At 40.3% G+C, this 22,194-nt stretch overlaps 1 protein-coding gene across 2 annotated transcripts in view; it reads right to left on the reverse strand.

The window, feature by feature from the left end:
• Positions 1-22,194, reverse strand: part of Ptpn12 (protein tyrosine phosphatase non-receptor type 12) — a 59,405-nt gene that overhangs the window by 29,178 nt on the left and 8,033 nt on the right. The window contains exons 2-4 of one of the 2 annotated variants that reach the window (XM_075956425.1): positions 9,865-9,973; positions 3,059-3,135; positions 1,337-1,432 (exon numbers count right to left, since the gene is read on the reverse strand). In XM_075956425.1, coding sequence (XP_075812540.1) covers positions 1,337-1,432; positions 3,059-3,135; positions 9,865-9,973 — 282 coding nt within the window. The remainder of the gene's footprint in view (positions 1-1,336; positions 1,433-3,058; positions 3,136-9,864; positions 9,974-22,194) is intronic. The other variant, XM_075956426.1, reaches the window with a different exon arrangement.

Here is a 22,194-nt window from a genome sequence, read left to right on the forward strand (position 1 = left end):
AGACATCAGGAGATTTCCTCCTGCTTTAAATCTCATTAGTGAGACGGACAGCAGACACTAAGAACCGCTGCTATCCTATCCCATCCTTTTAGTGTCTCTCAAAGGTCAATACAAGGAGCCAACACGTTAGACACTGTAACACGCTCATCACTGAGATGGGTTTCCACACCCACACACAAACGTCGACTCCACTGATAGCACAGTCCAGCAGACGGCTCTGTGCGGTCTACCAACCCCGCACCTCCTCGCTCTCCAGTCTAACAACCCCGCCCCTCCTCGCTCTCTGCAGTCTAACAATCCCACACCTCCTCGCTCTCTGCAGTCTAACAATCCCGTACCCCCTTGCTCTCACGCCCAAGTGCACACTATTTCCCTTTATCTCAAACAGGCAAAGGAACTAAAATGTCAATAGTTTAGATATACTTCCAAATGAATGAGCGGGGCTTGGGTGGGGAGAGAGGCTCCTTAAATTCTTTTATCCTTCTCTTAATGGTTTATAGTTAATATACTTACATCTACTTCTAGAAAAAGGTTAAATGACATGGCTGTCACGGATGGAGGAGAGGATGAGAAGTGATGGCTGTCAGGGAAGGAGAAACGGGTTTTTTCTTCTTTTTATTGTTTTAATTAATTCCTTTTAATTTCATGCATATGGATGGGTCTTTTGCTAGCATGTAGGTCTGTGTACTACATGCATACCTAGTGCCCACGGGTGTCCCAGGAACTGGAGCTATAGGTGGTTGTGAGGCAACATGTGGGTCCTGGGGAATCAGAACTAGGCCCTGGGAAAGAGCAGGCAGTGTCCTGAACTGCTGAGTCATCTTTGGTAGGCTCGCCAGGTCTCGGGGGAGGACTCCATACATGTATTTATGAGAAGCACTAACTGGACAAGACACTGGAAGGGTGATGCATGGGGATCTCCAACAAGAGCTGGAGAGGGGAGGAAAGGGTGAATATGATGGGAATGCAGTGAATGTACGTATGAATTCCTCAGACTAAAAAATATGATATTATTTTTAAAAGAACGTGCCTATTTTATCAATCATTTTGTTGGTTTATGCAAGCATTAATATTTTTTAAAATGACCTTAGAGTTATTTAGTAGCTACATCATCGGTCACTGACTTAGGACAAGATAAATTACAGGCATACTTTTCTTAAAATATTTGAACTACTTTGTGAGAATTTAATGAGCCATATTCAAAACTTGTTTTTGTCTTTTTCAGAAATATCATTATATTTAAACCATTATACCTAAAAAGTTGTTTTACTTTTTACTCGGTAAGACGCCTAGTATTTCTACATATCATGGATCTCAGAAGTGACAATTCACTCACCACAACATTGTACTCCCAGATCATCCTCCAGAAGTCTATGACCGTATTCGCTAAAGGCCCCTGGGTCGCCACATATGCTTTTGGCCCATAGACGCCCTGAAAGGGTGAAAGGTAAACGTCAATTCACAGAAGCGTCAAGTTACTTTAGTAATGCTTTCTTCTAAAGCCACCATTCACCACAGTGCATAAAACACGGCAGCATGTGCCCGAGTCACTGCAGCTTTGCTAATCAATGGTACAGAGCAGTAATTAAATCACTTTGTACTAAGAATTAAACAAAATCTTGGTCATAGTGTCATATGCCTTTAATCCTAGCGCTCAGAAGCATGCAGATCTCTTTGATCTGTGAGTTTGAGGCCAGCCTGGTTTACAAAGTGAGTTCCAGAACAGCCAGGGCTGCAAACAGAACGACTCTGGTCTCAGGAAACAACAACAAAAACTCAATGAATAGTCAAAAAATTAACTATAGCAAAAACACAAGAGTAAATCCTAAAAACAATACTAAAGCTAGTAGTTAGCACTCAGAGCCTACTACAGGGCTCTGGAATTAGCTAAGACAGCCGACTGAAACAAATGAACCGGCAGACACCTGAATCAGTGCTCTAACTACAGTTAAAATCTACAACTCTTAATACACATGTATAAAAGAATCTACATATTGACAATATCTGAAACACAATACCCATTTTGTTTAGTCCACAAATTGTTTTACTGTAATAAGTAAATTAAAGAATTCTTTACCTAAAACCCTATTTGTTCAACATTACATAGACAATATTAATTTTAATACTCTTATCATCTAACATTTATTATCAACAAAACACCTATTAAAGTATTTATGACTGCCAATATAAAAATCTCTGAAAAGCTGTAATAGATGTATAACTGGATTCAAAAGCCAAAAATAACCGATGAAACAAATTTAAGCTTTTATTTAAACTCGGTCACAAAGGACACTGCATAAACAGGACAGGTAGGGAACAGTAGAGAAAGCCTACAATCCCATCGCCAGGGAAGCTAAGGCAAGAAGTCTCAAGCTCCAAGCCTGTGACCACCCACCCACCCACCTACCCCTTCAATACTGTAGATTCAAGGCTGACAAAGTTCTCTGACGAGACGGTCACCTTATTATCCGGTTTTTAACCTTGAGACAGTCGCATTCTCTAGCTCAGACTGGCTTTGAATTTGCTGTGACCCTCTGGCCTCAGCCCTCTTACACAGGTCACAGGATCACAGGGGTATGCTACCAAACATGGCTCCAAGTTGTCATCGCAAATAGCAACAAATACCAAAGATTTTTAAAACTGCAGTTGTATACTGCATTTAAATCAACATTACCTAGTAATTTTGGCACTATTAATTTATCCTAAGAAACTGTGCAAAAGAATAGTGTTTATTATAATTTCATCACCAAGAAAAACTGGGAACTACCATATGGTTCAACGACATATAAGCTCAAGGGCCAACTTACTGAAGTATTTACATAGGCCTTCAATGTAAAGGCAGCGCAGAGAAAACTATCTCTGCTATCACACACACACGCAGCTTGAGCTATATGTATATGGCTTAGGTGGCTAGAAGGAAGGCACATAAGATATACAAGGCATTCTTATTCTATTTATTTTCTTATTAGTACATATTTGGTAGTTGATACCTTCAAAAAACTGTATGTAGAAAGGCACTAAGTGTAGCAAGGAAAAGTCCCCTCATTTTAATCCGTACCTTAATAAAATTTGCATTGATGTAGTCTGAATCTTGAGACGGAGTCTTCAAGGTCAGCTTAACTCGGCTGTGGTCAACTACGAGAGAAAAGACTTGTGTAACTTCCGTCACGATGCAGCTCAGAGGCACGGACAGGTTCCACCCACCAAGTGCTGGGATCACAAACATGCCACCGCATCTACTCTAAACACGCAATGTCGAGTTCAGGGGCCACGACGGTAATTGTAACATTATCTTAACAAAAAGTAAACTCTGAGAAAAGCAAAAAAAATTATAAATATGTTAAAGCTTCAATCAAAATTATATCTGGAACTTTAAAAATATAAAACATTAGACCTTGACCAAATTATCTAGGGGTGAAGCCTCAGCGTTTTTGTTTTTTAATTTAAATTTTGTCTTTAAACCCAGCACTTCACAAGTAAAGGCAGGTGGATATGGGTTTCCAGGCAACCTGGTCTATAAGTCCCATCACATTCAGGGCTCACAGAGACTCTGTCTTAAAAGACAGAACAAAATAAACTTTATGTGTATGGTGTTTTGGCTGCATGTATGTCTTTGTGTCAGGTGTGTGCAGTGCCCACAGAAGTAGAAGGTCAGCTTCTGATCCCAAGGAAGTGTAGTTACAGAAGGCTGTGGTGTGAGCTGCCGTGTGGGTGCTGGGGAACTGGACTCAGTCTTTTGGAACAGCAGCCAGTGCTTTTAAAGGCTGAGCCATCTCCCCAGTGAAACCTCAGAACCCTTTTTTAAAATTATTTATTTATTATGTATACAATATTCTGTCTGCATGTATGCCTGCAGGCCAGAAGAGGGCACCAGACCTCATTACAGATGGTTGTGAGCCACCATGTGGTTGCTGGGAATTGAACTCAGGACCTTTGGAAGAGCAGGCAATACAGCAGGCAATGGCTCTGCTGAGCCATCTCTCCAGCCCACCTCAGAACCTTTTAATGACCAGCACTCAAGAGTTCCTTTGCCGAGGTTCTTACCAAGAAGTGTACCTTTCCATATTTCACGAGAAATTTTGAAAATAATCATGACTAATGAATTAAAATACTACAGTATGACAGGACTGGACAAAAAAAATCAGACAATATTATGGAAAAATGCAATCTTTCTTTTACCTTCCAATATCAGAATGCATATTATTTTCATTTGCATTAACTAAGCTATGTAAATCCTATTTATCTATATATGTATGCATATATATATTATGTATTCATGTGTGCCTATATCTATCTATATCTCTATTTACAGAGAGTGTGTGTATGTGTGTGGTAACAGCCCTTGCTGTCCCGGAACTCCAGCTGTAGACCAGATGCACTGTCTCTGCCTCCCGGGTGCTGGGATTAAAGGTGTGCGCCACCACGCCCAGCTACTACTATTTATTTACTTTATAGGGGAGGGGCAGGGGATGCTGATGGATGTATACCACACGGAGGTTCTCAGACTTGGTAGAAAGTGCCTTAACTCATGGAGCCGTACTGTCAGATTTTGTACTGGTTTAAAAAAAAAAATTGAGCAGGGCATAATGGCTCATGCTTTTAATCCCAGCATTTATTGAAGCAGACGCAGAAGTATTTCTGTGAGTTTGAGGTCAGCCAAGGCTACATAAGGATCTTATTTCAAAACAACAACAAAAACCCAAAACTTCATTAACTCAAAAAATGACATTTAGAAGTGACTTTAGATTTAAACAAAGATTGCAAAAATAGCATAAAGTCACAGCTACTTGCTCCTGAGCTTCCTCTAATAGTAACACTGCTTTGGAGGGTGGAAATATTGAATCAAGATCTTGCTATATATAGTACAGAATGGCTTTGAACTCATGATTCTTTGTATTCAGCCTCCCAAGTGCTGGGACTACAGACTATCCCCCACGACTGGCTTAATACTAATATATAACCACCGCATAATTCCTAAGACCAGAAAATTCAGTTATCAAACAAGTAACAATTTTAAACTATATTTCTGAGTTTTTCATTTTTCAAGATTATGTATTGACTTATTGTCTCTTTCAATTTTAAGTTCCCCTAATTTTTAGCTGTGACTGGGAGGGAGTTATGTATTTTTGAGAATAATCCCACAGGACTGAGGGCTGGAGAGGTGGCTCAGTAGGTAAAGCGGTTGTGCTCTCTTCAGAGATCTCAGTGATTCCCAAGGCCTGAATCAAATGGCTCACAACCACCTGTGACTCCAGCTCCAGGACCTAACGGACTCTGGCCTTCCTCTGGAAGCTGCACACATGTGAGATACATAAACTCACACAGGCACAAATGTGTGTACACGCTCACACATAAATACCACAGAATTAACATGGTTGAGGGCAAGGTGGGTCACGAGGTACACACATTTTACTACTTGCAAACTAAAGGAGCCTATTCACCTGGTTGATAAGGTATGAGAACTGCCTAGTACCGCCTATAGATTAGAAAAGAACAACACACAAGCTGTAACCATGACTATCACATTACAGCTTCCTAATCCATAGACAATGAATATGAAAACCAATTAATTTACAAAAGATAAATTGGAGATGGCAACAGCTATGAATATACTTCTTACTGAAATATTACAAAGACAACTGTCATAAATGACTTATTTCTGATGTTTTGGGATGGGATCTTTACTTTGGGAATTTGTAGATAGAGGAATAAGAAAGATGTACTAGACTCTAAAAACTATTCGTCGCTAACACGTTTTCCATTCTTGCTAGTGCTCTGCCATTTATTTCACTCATATTACTTTGTCTCCTCTTTTTTAATTTGACTTTGGAAAGATGTTTCTTTTGATACATGAAAGAATGACCATATAAGGTTTCTTAATAAGGGGTCCCAATCAATAACTGTTATCGATATGGCATACTACTCTCCAGTCAGAGTGCCTCAAAGATAAGAGTACAGCAACTGGTTCCGAAATGACAGTTAAGATCATCAGCCTACATGTAGGCTGTCTACGTGCAGGCTGGGGATTTGAAGAAGGAGGTTAGGCATACACAAAGTGAAATAAAGAATCTCCTATTTACCATCAGAACAGGTGGAATATCCCCAACTCACCAACCCCAAAAGCTCTATTTTAGCCCTTACAAACAAGAAAACATGGGTAAATAACCTCTTATTCTAAGAGAACATTGAAAATTTCCAATTCTGGAAATAGTCTCTAGTATCCAGGAAATATTAAGCACTCTTAGCTGGACATCATGGCCCATACCTGTAATCCCTGGATTTAGGAAGCTAAGGCAAGATGATCTAGAGCTTGGGCCAACCTGGACCACCCAGTGTTAAGACTTTTATCTTAAAACCAAGCAACAACAACAAAAGGAATTCTTAACACAGTGAGATTAAAATAAAATTCTCCTTAAATAATTTGAAGACTTTTCACCAAAGGAGATATACAAAGAATTGGCTAACAGCACATGAAAAGCCACAAATTAGAAATATAACAAGAATCAATAGAAAAACTGGAATAAAAAAGTCTGGGCCCAGGAAAATATATAATGGATAAAGCATTTGAGTGTGGTGGCCCACCTATAACCCCAGCCTCAGAAGGCAGAGACTGCAACTGAGGAAAACTTCCAACCGCAGGTCTTCATAGGCACATATGAATAGGCGTACACACTCATGCAAGATCGTAAGTGCAACGGCTCACACCTGTAACTCGAACTGCTCAGGAGGCTGAGGCAGGCTGAGAACTTGAAGGTCTAACACAAACTAACACAGTCTCAACAATCAAAAACCCAACTCTTCCGCGAGCCAGTGGAAATGTGGGAAACTGGTTCTTACGTGCCACAGTTGGGAATGCAAAATACTGACTTCGACATAAGGTAGGTGTTGTGTGGTACATGCCAATAACCCCGGCATTATAAGGCGAAGGCAGGAAGATGAAGAATTCAGAGGCCAGCCTGGGCTAGGACTACACAGCAACTTGCTGCCTCATAAAACAAAACAGACAGACAGAGAACTGTTAAATATAATCTTCTGCAGATCTACAGTTATATCCCTACACAGGCCCCTAGGGACAATGAAATTGTGTGTACACAAAAGCCTTTCCTGTATATATCAAATGCCGAGTGGACAAGCAATATATAACATAGTTACAGAATTAAATATTTTTCAATAGTAAAAAGACATTGTAACACAAATATAACTAAAAATGTGCTAAGTTAGTGAAGTTAGGCACAACAGATCACATAATAGATGATGCTTATTTCAGACTTCTAGAAAAACAAAATCTAGACTCAGAAAGCACGCTGACAATTGCCTGGGGCTAAAGAATACAGAACTTTTGGAAGTAATGAAATGTCCTAAAACTGGATTGGGCTGGCTTACTTATGATATCTTACATATGATACTTATGATATAAATTTATTTTAAAAATTAATTACATACTTTTGTTTCTGCAACAACGGACATGTTAAACATTCAAAGAAAATTGAGAATTTATTTTCTGACAAATGTACATGCCAAATCCAAACAGGCAGAAACTGACTAGAAGGAAGAAGAGGTCCTCCTGCCCTGACTACCGCTGAGGCTGGCACTCTAAGGAAGGCTCAGCTGTGTGCTGAGCGCTGCAGGCTGTGCAGCAGGGCCCCAGAGTCTGCTCCTAGAGGCTGGGAGCAGCATGACAACCAAAAAGCTTCCCGTCAAACATCCGAGTGCCACAACCACCCTATCTCAGTGTCAAGGCTCTGGATACAAACTATCTTTCATCACATGAGCACACAACCACCCTTTCTCAACATCAAGGCTCTGGATACAAACTATCTTTCATCACATGACTCAACTCTTCCAGACTCAGTTTCCCAGCTGCAAATGGGATTACAAGAGGGAAAATCTATTTATCACAGAAACGAGCAACTGATTCACCAGCATACCACCAACCTCCCCCCTTCCCCGTATCCCAGCTCTCTCAGGGCCTTACCCTTCCCGCATTACCCTACAGAGCTCGTGTCTATGTGTCTTCACTGTCTGACACCTAGGCTAGAGAGAGCATGAAGTTCAAAAGCAGGGACTTCTGCATGTTTGTTTTCTGCATCATCAGCACACAGATTCCGATCACAACTCTATAAAATGCATGTGAAAACCGAAACCTGGAGCCAGTTAAGATTTATTTCTCTAGACTACAGAGAAATCAGTGGGCAGAACTGAAAGGTCACATGATTATGTTGAAAGTATCCGGAAATCCACGTCAACTCCTATTCTATATGAGTAATAGTATATTAATGCTATGGTCTGACTGCATCCCCTAAGCTCATTTGCTGAAACCTACTTCCCAATGCAGTGATATGGGGGTGGGGCGAAGAGGGCGTGTTCTGATGAAGGCAGTGACTGTCTCTACGAGAGGCCCTCCTTGATCTACACAAGGGCTCAGCGAGTGTGCGCCCTCACTTCACACCAGTGCTCCTGGAGCCCTCATTTGGACTTCTCTCAATGCACTTCTGTTGACACGTCACCAAGTCTGTGCACTTTGTTAGGACAGCCTCAACAGACCAAAGACACTGGCAAGGAAGGCGGAGCATATTTAGGCAAAAGCCTTGAGAGGATACTGTGCTAGATTAGTAGAAAATGACTGACCTACCTAACGCTCCAAACAGGCCTTAGAAGGATTATCACCGTAGCTCCAATTTACAAAGGGAACGCCAGTCCCGGGTCTTATAGCTACAAAACCTGCAGAGTGGCAGTTCATCACTTGTCTGTGCTGGTCCCTGTCAATGTCACTAACACAATCCACAGAAGAGAAGAATGTAGCAGAGTTACACAAAGTACAGGTTTAAACGCAGGCAAAGAAAGCAGTGAGGAGGGTCGGAGAGGTGGCTCCGGCAGTGAAGTACTTGCTGGGCAAGCATGAGGACCTGAGCTCTACCCCAACACACACAAGCCAGACATGAGTGGTACTTGTACCACCAGCTCCAGAAGGGTGCACAGGTAGATCCCTAGGCTTGCTGGCTGGGTAATCTAGCCCAACTAGGAAGCCTTAGCCACAGTGAGACGCCAAATCTCAAACAAAGAAAGCGGAAGTGGCTCCTAAACCACTAAATCGGAGCTGCCTTCTGATCCGATCCGTCCCCATACAAAACAGATAGGCATGCACACAAGAAATCAGTGAGGAACAGAGGGAGATAAGGAGGAAATGAGCTGAAAGAGGGTTATCATGAAGGAAGAAAATTTCAGAACAGACTGGCCAATGGCACACACACTTAATAGGAAAGAAAACCACTGAAAAAGACCACTGGAACACCAGGGTATTTCAGAGAGAAGCTCTCACAACGACACTTAAGGAAATGGCACTACAGGACGTAGATAGTTCAAGACAGCTGCAGGCAAACACTGTGGCATCTTTAAGAAAAAGGAGGTCCAAGGCAAAATTTTTCTTTATAAAATGTGGACTCTTAGTTAAGCATGTGTTTAAAGGAACTTATCTAGAAAACAGTATTATCTTAGCATGTAATCATAATGAGAATATCATGTTTTCAACTTTAAATATGCTTAGATACCTAGACTGCTGAGGACAGCAGACACAAGTTTCTGAGGTATCTTGTGGCCCACTTTTTCATCCACAGTTAATCAATTAAGGTTCTTCTCCGATTAACAAATCAATGTTTTAGCATTTTAAGAAACTATCCCAATTGTCTACATCACTTAAAAACAACAAACCCTGCTACAAGAAGGGCTTCCAAGAAGCAGTTAGGAATTTTTCTGTAGTGTTCCTCGGAGGGACTGACACTACCTCCTCAGCTGCTCAGTTCAGAGCTGGGGTCACCAGAGCTACACAGCATTCTATGTACTCTAACAAGGGCAGTTCAAACTTACATGGCAGTATGTCCTTATATCTGTTCTTTTTAACATTCTCTTCTTTTTCTCCAGTGGCTGTGGGGTAAATCTTTTCTGTTCTATATTTGGTAGACAATCTTCTTAATCGCTTAAAATACAAGAAAATAAAATTCAAGTTTAGAGAAACATTGATATTTTCAAAATGTTAAAGATTTACAAATGAATTCTGTTGACCCAATTCCTCACAACTAATTCTCCTATTCCTCTAAGCTGTTAATTTCCCTGTCCCTTAAAAATTAACCCTAAGAATAATTTCTTTTTAGAGTAAGTGCAATTATAAGATTGTTTATTCCAAATGAACAGCAAAGGGAACTAGATGTAGTTTTACTTGAAGATATCACTAAGCTGAGATTGTCTTGGACAGGTTTCTCCTCTCAGGAGCCCAGGAGCACCCTCGATGAACCAGGCTCTTTCCGAGGCATACACTAACAATCACTTGTAAAACACTGCACACAAAGTTCCTTCATACTGGATTGGCAATGCTCAACAAAGACTAATTCTGCTTCTTCACTGCCTCACAGAAGTGGCTTGTGGGTTATGACAAATTCTTACCACATATGGCAGCAGGGATGTTCTTTGGGCTGGAATATTTCTGTTTGCCAGTAATACACTTCCTGCTTTCAGAACTGAAAGTTGGCATTGTGAATTGTTTAGATTCTATGCAACTACACTTCTAAAAATTAGTTTCAAAGGAGATTACTTCCTTGATGGATTAAAGACATATTGAAAGTACTTTGATTTTAGGACTCAAATTATTAAATACAAATGAAATGAAAAAAATCTAGTAGCAACTGAATTTTTTTCACCAGTTTATTTCTGTAACCCATGATGCTGAAACTCAAGCAATTAAAAATTTTCATGACTGTATTTAAAGAAAAAAAAACCCACAGAATTTTAACACAAGAATCTTGTCGTTGTTATGGTATTACTTTAAATAATTTTACACACGGGCACTTACATAGGAAATGGTTATTTTTGTTTTACTCAGAAAAAAAAAAAAGACTAAATTTTAGAGACAGAACATAGGAAAACACATTTTTTTTTTTTAAGAAAAATCATGCTATATACTGGCACAAAGCCTAACTAAAATTTCACAGGTCTATAGTGACTTAAAAAAAAAATCTCAAAATATACAGATGTGTAAACAACCCAGTTTTCCATATGCCTGCAATGCCAGCACTCATGGAAACAGGTCACTGGGCTACACTAGAGCCAGACTTCAGTACGATGTGTGTCCAAACACGGTATTAGTATCTTACATTTCTACACATGTGCCTCAAGACAAAACTGGCGCAATATGGAATAATGTATGCACAAAGCTCTTTATTGCAATATGTTCATAAAAGCAAAGTTCACAAACAATAAAAAAAACTGCCTATTAATAGGACTGGATAAATCTGTTTCATACAATCAAGTATGATATGACTAAAAAGCAAATAAGAAAGCTCAGTCTTGAACACAGTAATATGGCATTAAAGGATTCAAACAGCGTCTGCTTGCACACGCGCACAAAGCATCTCCAAGAATCGAGCAGCACAGGCTACAGCAGGACAGGAATCGAGAGCTGAGAAATGGACAGGAAGGCAAGTACTGTGTCTTTTCACACTTCCCTGTTGCATGAACATACTGCCTACCCGGAAGATTAAATGCAAAAGTAAAGCAATAGAAAAAGGCAAAAAGATTGCTCACAGATTTCATTATTCCCTGTTAATAATATCTTGCATATCCATCTTCTCTGCTCAAAGATCTGACATCAGAAAAGATGTATTTTAAGATATTTACAGTATCTTAATATAAAGGTTTTTGTGAAAATTAAACTTAAAGGATGTCGGTTTAAACAGTCAAAGAAGCGTTGGCAGAAAAGAAAAGTACCGTACATCACTATTACTGAACCAAGAGTTAACTACAAAGGAAGGCACAGGGCCAGGCTGGACTCCAAGCTGCTGTCACCCTCCTGGAGCACCTACTACCCACGCCAAGCACTTCCTGTGTGACAACTACTGAGAGATATCTTTACAGTGTTTTTATGTGAAAGCTGGTAATTATTACAGAAGGTCTTCGAATCATAAACAAATATTCAAGTTTGAATTTTTATTTACCTAATAGTCTTAAAGCCTGACATGTCATGGAATGCTTTATATGCTCAACTTTATAATGAAGAATATTTAATGAAAATAAAATAAAAAACCTAGAGTCTACATAAATGGTATATCCAGTGAGATCTGATCATTGCATATTTTATGTGTGTGTATGTGTATGGACACAGATTATATACATATGTATTAAAATATTTAATAACATAATATTTAAAACATATTTTAATACATGTTATATATATCAGTGTTCAGATATGATTATGTGTAAATTAAGTCACATATAAAATCAAATATGTTTAAAAATCATCATATACATTAGATATGCAACATAAAAACAGAATAAAACTTTGCTTTGCACTTTGAAAAACATCAACATCCAGAAAACTCTACCAAGCTGCATTAAAAAGACATTTAAGTAGAGACTTTGTTCCTATCAAAAATATAGTCAGCCTTACAATTAGTTGCATTAATTAAAATTTTGGTTTTCATAATATTCACCGATCCATTTAACCCACCGTTACAATCTTTATAAAAAGACTCAGCAAGTCTGCCATATGCATGGCTCAATAATCATTAATTACTATTGGCCAATTAAAGATTCCTTAAATATTACTTGTACTTCAGATTCCTAGACTGAGTCTCAGAGAGACTCACATCGTGGGTCACGCTGTCTGCCTGGACAGTTTGTCCACCGATCCTGAGCTGGCTTTGCCGAGGTCCCCAGTCCCTCAGTGGTCTGGGGTAAACTAACTACAACACTTTCCTTCTTACTCAGTTCCCAGGTGCTGCTGCCGTACGTCTGACCACATCTGTGAAGGAGAACTGACTAATTCGCCTGTGATCGCAGCACTGGGAAGGCAGAGATAGGAGGATCCCGGGACGTTCTGGCTAGCCAGAATAGGTGAACCAGGGAGCTCCATGTTCAATGAAAGCCTGTCTCAAGTAAAAACAAAGTAGGGATAGAGGAAGACACCCAACATCAATTCTGACCTCAACATGCACACACCCTATGTTTGTAAAATACCAGAAATTAACCCTGTATAAACAAGGCAAAACTTGACATTATCAGGCGAAACTGGCAAAAAACACCACTTTTTTTCATTTGAAGCTGAAAGTCAGGACTGAGTAACAAAGGATAAATGATGTAAAGGAGAATCTCGGGACCTTTTAAGTAAACACTCCAGCGGACCACTCTGTCTTTGCTCTGGCTACACCAGGATAAAAGCCCTGAAACGTTTGTCTGAGATCACTGCTGTGACATACTCCACCATCCACTCCTCCCAAACCGCTTCCTCATCTCTAACTCAGCTCTTCTATGCACAGCTAATCAAGGACACATCTCAATATACAAACATCATCCTCGGCAGAACTAGAACTTGCTGAAGATACAGCCAGAACGTCACACTGTATGAACAGCAGCTCCTATCACAAATCCATGACGGACACTCCCCACCTCTGGAGTGCTGGGACCTCAGGTATCTACTACCTCCCCCAGCTAGAAATACAAACTTTTAACTAAGTTTATTCTTTACTTAACATCAAGGTATTTTATGGAAATAAAAGCAGAGTATCACTTAAATCAGAGGGAAACGAAATAAAATTATGCCATACGAGATCAGTGAGATGGCTCAGCAGATCTGATGAGCTGATACCGCCCCCAGGACTCACATGGAGGAAGAACTAAGTCCTGAAAGCTGTCGGCTGAGCTCCACAGGACACCGTGGTTAGACATCCCAAATGATAAATGCGGTAAAATTTTGTTATACACGGCCGGGTGTGGTGGCAAAAGCCTTTAATCCCAGCACTTGAGAGGCAGAGACAGGTGGATCTCTGTGAGTTCGAAGCCAGCCTGGTCTACAAAGTGAGTTCCAGGCTAGTCAGGGCTACACAGAGAAATCCTGTCCTGGAAAAAAAAAACAACAAAACAAAAACCTGTCATATGCATTAGTTTTACTGAACAAAGTGACCTAAGAAAAGAAGGTTTATCTTGCAAGGTAAACTGGACAGAGGTGGGTGTGTTTGCACACATGTTCCAACTCACAGGGCAGGCTCTCTCCTACTATCAGCACCTTCCTTTTCTCTATCGAACGCCTCTCTGCCCACTAGACTCACGACCCAATGTCTACTGACATTTATTTCTGGTTGTGAGCCTGGCCTTTAACAGTTGAGCCATCTCTCCAGCCTGTCTACCGATTATTAACTCCAATTCCAAGGATTTTTTCCCTCGCTGTCCCCACAGTAAATGTCTCAGAAATTACAAACTCCAGGCATTAAAACTATGGCTACTGATCTGAGTGTAGTGGGGCACAACTAAAACACCCCCGTGCCTGGGACATTGTACGCGTCTTTAATCCCAGCACTCAGCAGAGGCAGAAACAGACACACCTGAGAGTTCCAAAAAGACCAGGACAACACACTGGGATCCTGTCTCAAAATAATAATGATAATAACAATAAAAAAGTAAAGAATTCAAGGCAAGCTTTCACTACACAATGAGTTTGACACCACCCAGAGTTGAGACCCTGTCTCCAGCAACACACACAAAATAATATCTTCCTTCAAATTATGATGTATCTTACTTTTAAGAAAACAGTCAACAATTTTCATAGGGGACTAAAGCAACCCATCATTAATAAAATTAAGAACATCAAGACCCACTGTTATACCTTAAGGGACAATAACATCAATTCTCTTTACCTCCACTAAAAAACAAACCAAAGACAAGTCCTAAATTCTAGCATGGACCAATTATTTCTCACTGCCAAAACAAACAGCACAGACCAATTATCACACCTGCAGTGTAGACAGCTCAACATATACTCACCACTCTATGGAAAATGATTATTTCTGCACGACCAGAGTGCCACAGAGCCGTGGTCAATTATCACACCTGCAGTGTAGACAGCTCAACATATACTCACCACTCTATGGAAAATGATTATTTCTGCACGACCAGAGTGCCACAGAGCTGTGGTCAGTAAGCCAAGGCCTTAAAGAGAAAACCTACGTTTCCTGGGAAACTACCAACTTTCTGAAAAGAAAAAAAAAATTTTTTTTTTTGTTACAACTCTACTAAAATTACTTTTAGGAGTTTGTCAGTAATCTCAAGAGGCACCAAAGCTCAATACTGAGCTAAAAAATTTGCAACAACAACAACAACCAAAAAAAAAAAAGAATCAGATGCAATCATAACCATTATGATGGATTTCATGTCATTTTTTCCTGTTTTAGAACTTATTATTTGCCATCCCTGGCTTTTAATTCCATCACTACTGCCAATGACTAGAAACCACTGTCCGGGAGACAGATGCACTCACTCACGTCTTCTCCATAGTGCTAGTATCTTCTCACGTGAGGATCACACTCACAACACCACAGCTAATGAACTGGCCTCCTAATCACATCTGTAACACACTCACGTAAGCTATACAGCTTGTATAAGTGGAGAGAATAAAATGCTATTTAAAAACTGGTCTTTGTTATTTAATCATATTGATTTGAAACTGATTGTAAAAAATGAAGTGGAGTACTTTGCCTCAAATTGTCCTTCCATCCAATATAACCAGATTCTTCGCATCAGAGACCCGAGGAAATAAGTGTACACTCCGGGTGGTGTGGCCACAGTCATCTTGTTTTAAATAATATACCTGAGCCAAGGTTTTTGTTTTGTTTTTCAAGACAGGGTCTCTCTGTTTAACAGCCCTGGCTGTCCTGGACCTCACTCTGTAGACCCAGCTGGCCTCAAACTTAACAGAGATCCACCTGCATCTGCCTCCCAAGTGCTGAGATTAAAGGCGTGCACCATCACCATTCCAGGCTCTGAACAAAGTTAATTCACTTCTTTATTACCCACAATCTCATCAGGCAAAGCTTCTATTTCAACTTCAGCTTCTTAAAAAAAATTCTGGTTCCTGCCCGGGGGCAGGTGATGAGCGAACGCCTGGCACACATCTCCTTTCCAGCTGGGGACAGCTCAGTGGTACAGCACTCATCTACACGCAGGAGCATACCAATAGAACCTCGTCCTGTTTCCTCCGGCCTGCTCACCAGCCTACTTCCGATTCGTCTCCTAATCGTTCCAGGCCCCACTCGCCTTCTGTTTCTCAAACATGCGCATCTGCTCCCTCCTCAAGAACACCAGCTGTCCATCAAAATCTGCTTCCCAGGACTGAGGCACTGTAGTCATGTGACAAACAAAGGGGCGAGACAGTACTTACATATAAAATCCCTGCCAAAGAATCCAGAACTATGGCCAAAAGATTCCAAATGAAAGCAGCAGAAAGAAAGGTGTGTGAAGAGAAGCCCAGGAGAACAAAGCCCGGAAACACAAGTTTCCCACAGGTCTCTCCTAATGACGTCCAAAGGACCCATGAATTCCTGAAGCAATCAACTGTGACAACCTTCGTAAAAAGTGGTCTACCCAGGATTCACTGTCCAGCCACATGGGCAGTCCTGGAGTAGCACATCCCAAGGGTCTCAACGCCTACACGGAAGGCAGGTGTTCAGTATCAACAGTATCACTTGCTTCAACAATCGACACAGTGAAGCACTCTTAACAAGGGAATCCTTCTAAAAACCCAAGTTCCCAGATGTCAGCTAAGGCTCAACCAAACAAAGCAGATGTTCCCAAGAGCAATTCCAGGTCCACTAATAACTCTTTCCTCCACACAAGCATAAAGTGAAAATGCACAATTCCTCTCTCTCCTTCAAAGTCCTCCTCATCTTACATACATGTCAGCAGGGTGAATCACCTGACTAACAGATACTTTAGGTTTCACAAAAATCACACCAGTTTATATACATACCCATGAATTACGGGCTCAAGAACCTGACATGTGTCAGACAGCATTCTGACAAGTGGCCAACTGCTTTTCCATGAACAGACCTAGAAATCACTGTTTCTGTACTTTTCTTTCCTGCTATTGTTTCTAATTTTTTTTTTTAGTTACAAATTTTTGAATTTTTCCAAATCAGGCCCTCCAAAGAAAATGATCACTAATCTGTATTTCTCTCATTATTGGGAAGGCTGGTAGTTTGTTCCCCTGTATTCAATAATTACTTATCTTCTTTTCTTAATTATCATGCTATATACCTAAGTTTCTACCTTTTTAATGCTGTGACCCTTTAATACAGCTCCTCACGTTGTGGTGACCCCAACCATAAAACTAGTTTCATTGCTACTTCATAACTGCAATTTTGTTGTTATGAATCATAACATAATATCTGATACGATCCCTGTGAAAGGGTCATTTGACCCCCAAAGGAGTTCTGACCCAGGCTTGAGATCCACTGTATTAGAGTGTTTTGGTTTTGGGGGTTGCTGTTTTGATATTTAGAAGATACTCATGTTTTTGGATAGTAATCTTCCATCTGTTTTATCTTAAAATTACTTAAGTCTCTGCATCACCTCTTGTAATAAAGATGTGCATCTGAGGTGAGAGGACCATTCACAGCGGAGCAGGCTCTCCTTCCACATGGGCTCTGAACAGCTGACATCCCGCCTACACAAGGCCAAATAAGATTTACTAATTCCAGAAACCAGAACAAAATAAAATGTTGAAAAAAAATAAAGACAATTTCTTACTAAGTTGCAAAGGGTGGTCCTGAAGTCGTACACCACACACACACACACACACACACACACTGCTATGTGTATATGATTGTGATAACAGAGAATAGGAGGGGAGAAGTTAGTATTCAGCCATTAAAAGCGCCCCTTCCCAGGTTCATCTGTTAAAACCCGAGTCTCTGTTGGTGCTGCTGTTTGGAGACGACCTTGGGATGGGGAGCCTTGCTGGAAACAAACTGTAAGGGCTTATAGCCCACTTGGAGTTCACCTTCTGCTTCCCACGTATCTAGGTGCGATGAACTCTAGCTTCCTGAGCTGCTGCCATGCTCCCCTGCCATTACAGACATCTAACTTTCTAACCTTCAATTGCTCATTCATGTTGTTCACAGGGGTATTACAACATATAGGTCAATCACTTTAAAATGTGAAAAAAATATAAATGACAGAAAAGAGAAAATATAAGTAACATAATATGCTCAGTGAAAAATCAAAATGCAAAAGAGTGGAAGAGAACAATGAAAATATAAAACATAAATGTAGCAGACACTGCTGTAAATCATCAATTATTTGAATGTCAATAGTATAAATGCATCAATTAAAGGACATAATGAGAATAGCGGAGAAACAAGACAATTACACACTGACTATAGAAATTCACTTTAGAAGAAGGCATTACAGATTAAAAGTGAATGGATGCTGGGACTATGTGCAGTGACACATACAGATACCTCTGCATTCAGGAGACAGGCAAGAAGAAAGAGTTCCAGGCTAGTTCCTGAATCAAAAAGGAGGGAAAAGTAAATACATACAGAAGATTTATCATTCTAAGATGAGTCAAGAAAATAATCACTAATTTTGGATAGAGTGGACTTTACAGCAAGCTAAATGATGGAGACTAAAGGGGTTATCACAAAACAACAAAGGAGTCAATCCTCGGGAAGATAAACAGTCTATGTATATATCTAATACTAATTCAGTACAATAAGATGTAACAATCTATGTATGTCTAACACTAATTCAGTACAATAAGATGTAACAATCTATGTGTATCTAATACTAATTCAGTACAATAAGATGTATCATTCTATGTATGCCTAACACTAATTCAGTACAATAAGATATAACAATCTATGTGTATCTAACACTAATTCAGTACAATAAGATGTAACAACCTTTGTATATCTAACACTAATTCAGTACAATAAGATGTAACAACCTTTGTATATCTAACACTAATTCAGTACAGTAAGATGTATATCAATCTATGTATATCTAACACTCATTCAGTACAATAAGATGTAACAATCTATGTATATCTAACACTAATTCAGTACAATAAGATGTGACAATCTATGTATATCTAATACTAATTCAGTACAATAAGATGTAACAATCTATGTATATCTAACACTAATTCAGTACAATAAGATGTAACAATCTATGTATATCTAACACTAATTCAGTACAATAAGATGTAACAATCTATGTATATCTAACACTAATTCAGTACAATAAGATGTAACAATCTATGTATATCTAATACTAATTCAGTACAATAAGATGTAACAATCTATGCATATGTCTAACACTCATTCAGCACAACACATACAGCGGAACTGACACACAGAAGCAGGAGGACTGGAATCCACTTACTAGCTGAAGACCTTCCCTGCTTGACAGAAAATCAGTAAGGACAAACTGAAGTCCACAGCACCATCAATCGACTAGATATAACACTCTACAGAATACACGCTCCCCTCAAGCGCAAAGGACCCTGACCAAGACAGACCATGTAATGGGGCATAAATATGGGCCACGATAATATAAAACTGAACAAATTTACAAGAAAAGAAATTATATAGTGTTTGTTATTAAACAGAAATCAGCAACGGCAATTCTTGGCGATTAGACAGCACATTTCTACGAAATCCACGTGGGCTAGAGGTGAGCCCAGTGCTATCACTCAGTAGCAGCTCTTGTCTAGGAGAGACCGGGTCCTGGATTCAACCTCCACAGTAAGCAAATAAATAATGAAACCTCAAGAGAAAACTTACTCTGAACTGGTCAGGTGCGGTAGCATATGCCTGCAACCCTACACAAGGGAACTAGCCACCTTTCCATAGCCCATCATTTCATGTGCTAGCTCGGGAACTGCTAGGATCCTCCTTCCCTTTTACTTCTCTGGTGCTGAAGACCAAATCACAGGGCTTCACGGATGTAGGTAAACCATTCCAACAAAGAACTAAACCTAAACCCCAGACATTTCCTTCAAAATGAACGAGTAAAAAGCCCACCACTTCAAAGGGAAATAAATGACGTAAGCAGACTTTTCAAGCAAAAATTCATGTTTTTCACACACGCACGCACACACTCGAGTTCACCACAAGCTTAACAGCTTTCAATATTTAATAAACACTTTGCACTTTTCTATGTCACTATCTCTGTAAAACTAGATTTTATTTCCATCACAGTAAGATAAAAAATTCTATGAAGCCAAACTTTAGTGAGATCTGAAAAATGATGTCATTTTTCTCATCATTAATTTTTTTACATCGAAGAGCTATCTCTTCAGAAAATTTATATATAGTCTTGATTATTTTGAAATGAAGATTTTTCCATTTCAATTTATTAACCTGTCTTAATTCCACATCACACAAAAGGGAATGATTTTATCAGTTTATGAAGTATGACTACGGAGACAATGTTGTAGAATATTTTTATGAGTAGGTAGATGACTCAAGATTACTTTAGTTCCGAGCCTATTAATTCAAAATATAAAAGTTTCATAGTAACTACTAGTGTGCAATTAGAGATCAATGGGGGGTTGGATAGAAAGCAAACAAGCAAGTGTGAAGGTGATCCCTAATTACCGCTCCGTAATGGGCAGCAGATGCGCCTGCTTTCTTTTGAAACACGGCTCCATCACGTAGCCTTGGCTGGCCTGGATTGCTAAGTAGACCTCAAGCTCACAGAGATCGGCCTGCCTGTTTCCCAAGTGCCCCCACGCCCACCTCTCTTTCTTTAGCACACTACCAAGGTTAAAGACCAGGCACTACATTTGTGGGGTAACTTCATTCCTCCATGTCCTGGTCATGAGGCAGCTTATGAGACTCTCAGCCATGACGCACCGCTTTGTTGTATACCCGAGAAAGCCACGTGGCCAACCTTCATGAACTGGAACCTCTCAAACCAGGCCAAACACACCCTCTTACCAATCCTGAGAGCACAGGCCTCTAACCCCAGATCCCAGCCAAGTCAAGGGGCAGCACGAGCAGTTCAGCAGGACCCCGTATCAGAAACAAGGGTGCTGGAGAGATGGCTTATGTCCTAGCACCCACACGGCAGGTCGCAGCCCTCTGTAACTCCACTTCCGGCCTCTGAGGGCTCTTTAGGCAGACACAGGGTGCACAAGTATAAATGTAAGCAAACACTCATATACGTAAAACAACAACACTGACTTAACATGTACTGCAAAAATAGCAAATGCAAAAACAAAATACCATTTTCCTGTTCTAAGAGGTGACAACTTCAAGTATTTATTTGTTCCAGTAACAAAGGTGACTAAAAGACGGCGGGAACCTTAAAATAGTGTTTTTCGGGTTTGGTTTTGAAAACTATCTTGTCTTACACTACACACTTGTTAGGCTGCCTTCCTCCCTGGCAAACACCTTTCTACTCACAAGTTTCTCCACACACATGAACAAGCTCTCACACACACCTCACTGCCAAGTTGCCTCTTAGTAACCCGAAAGCGAGATGTAACAATTCTAGTCATTCTGAGCTTTCCCTCACGCTCCAAACAGGCTAGTGAGTTACTGTACGGTGTAGGGGCGCCTTTATTAGGCAGAAATGGGCAAAACAGAGGAGTGCAGAGAAGCCAAGCCAAGTACAAACAGCCCCGCTATGTCAGACGGGCTGACATGGGAAGAGTCTTCTCCTTTAATCTTAACCTAGTATGGTGTAGGCTGTTAGCATCAAACACAAGGTTTTCTGTGACTGACAAAGTGTTAGCCTAGGCAGCACAGTGTCAAGGACAGCATCTCTTTTCACTGTGCACTGGAGTGAAGGTGTCAGGTCCCCTGGAACTGGAGTCACGGACTACTGTGAGCTGCCATGTGGGTGCTGGGAACTGAACCCGGGTCCTCTAGAAGAGCTGAGCCACCTGTCCAGTCCCAGTTTCAGTATTCTTTAATATCAGAGTCTATGACTCCAGAGTAAAACCACCCTATATAAAAGTCGGGGAGGAAAGATCTAGAAACGCTCTTTACGTCGGAAGCACGGGATGTGTAATTCCTTTTCTGTCTTGCTTTGTTCTCAGCACAAATGCAACCTTAAAACCTACGCTAAGGACATTTTTAAATGTAATTTATTTGTAGCATGTGAAGGTAGAGAAGGGACTCAGCAATCGTCACTGGCCTCGGGACCCTTTCCCGCATTCAGGCTCCTGGCCTGACTTCCCTGGACGACAGACTACAAACTATAAAATGATATAACCCTTTTCTCCTCAAGTTACTTTTGGTCATGGTGTTTTATTACAGAACTGGAAACTCTAACTAAAGCAGCCCAATAGCAGTTATCACTGGCTTATCATGGAAGGTCCTGGAATGAATACACAGCACCAAAAAGAAGAAAAAAGCAAAAACC

This window comes from Microtus pennsylvanicus, chromosome 22, assembly GCF_037038515.1.
Source record: "Microtus pennsylvanicus isolate mMicPen1 chromosome 22, mMicPen1.hap1, whole genome shotgun sequence".
Lineage (NCBI taxonomy): Eukaryota > Metazoa > Chordata > Mammalia > Rodentia > Cricetidae > Microtus > Microtus pennsylvanicus.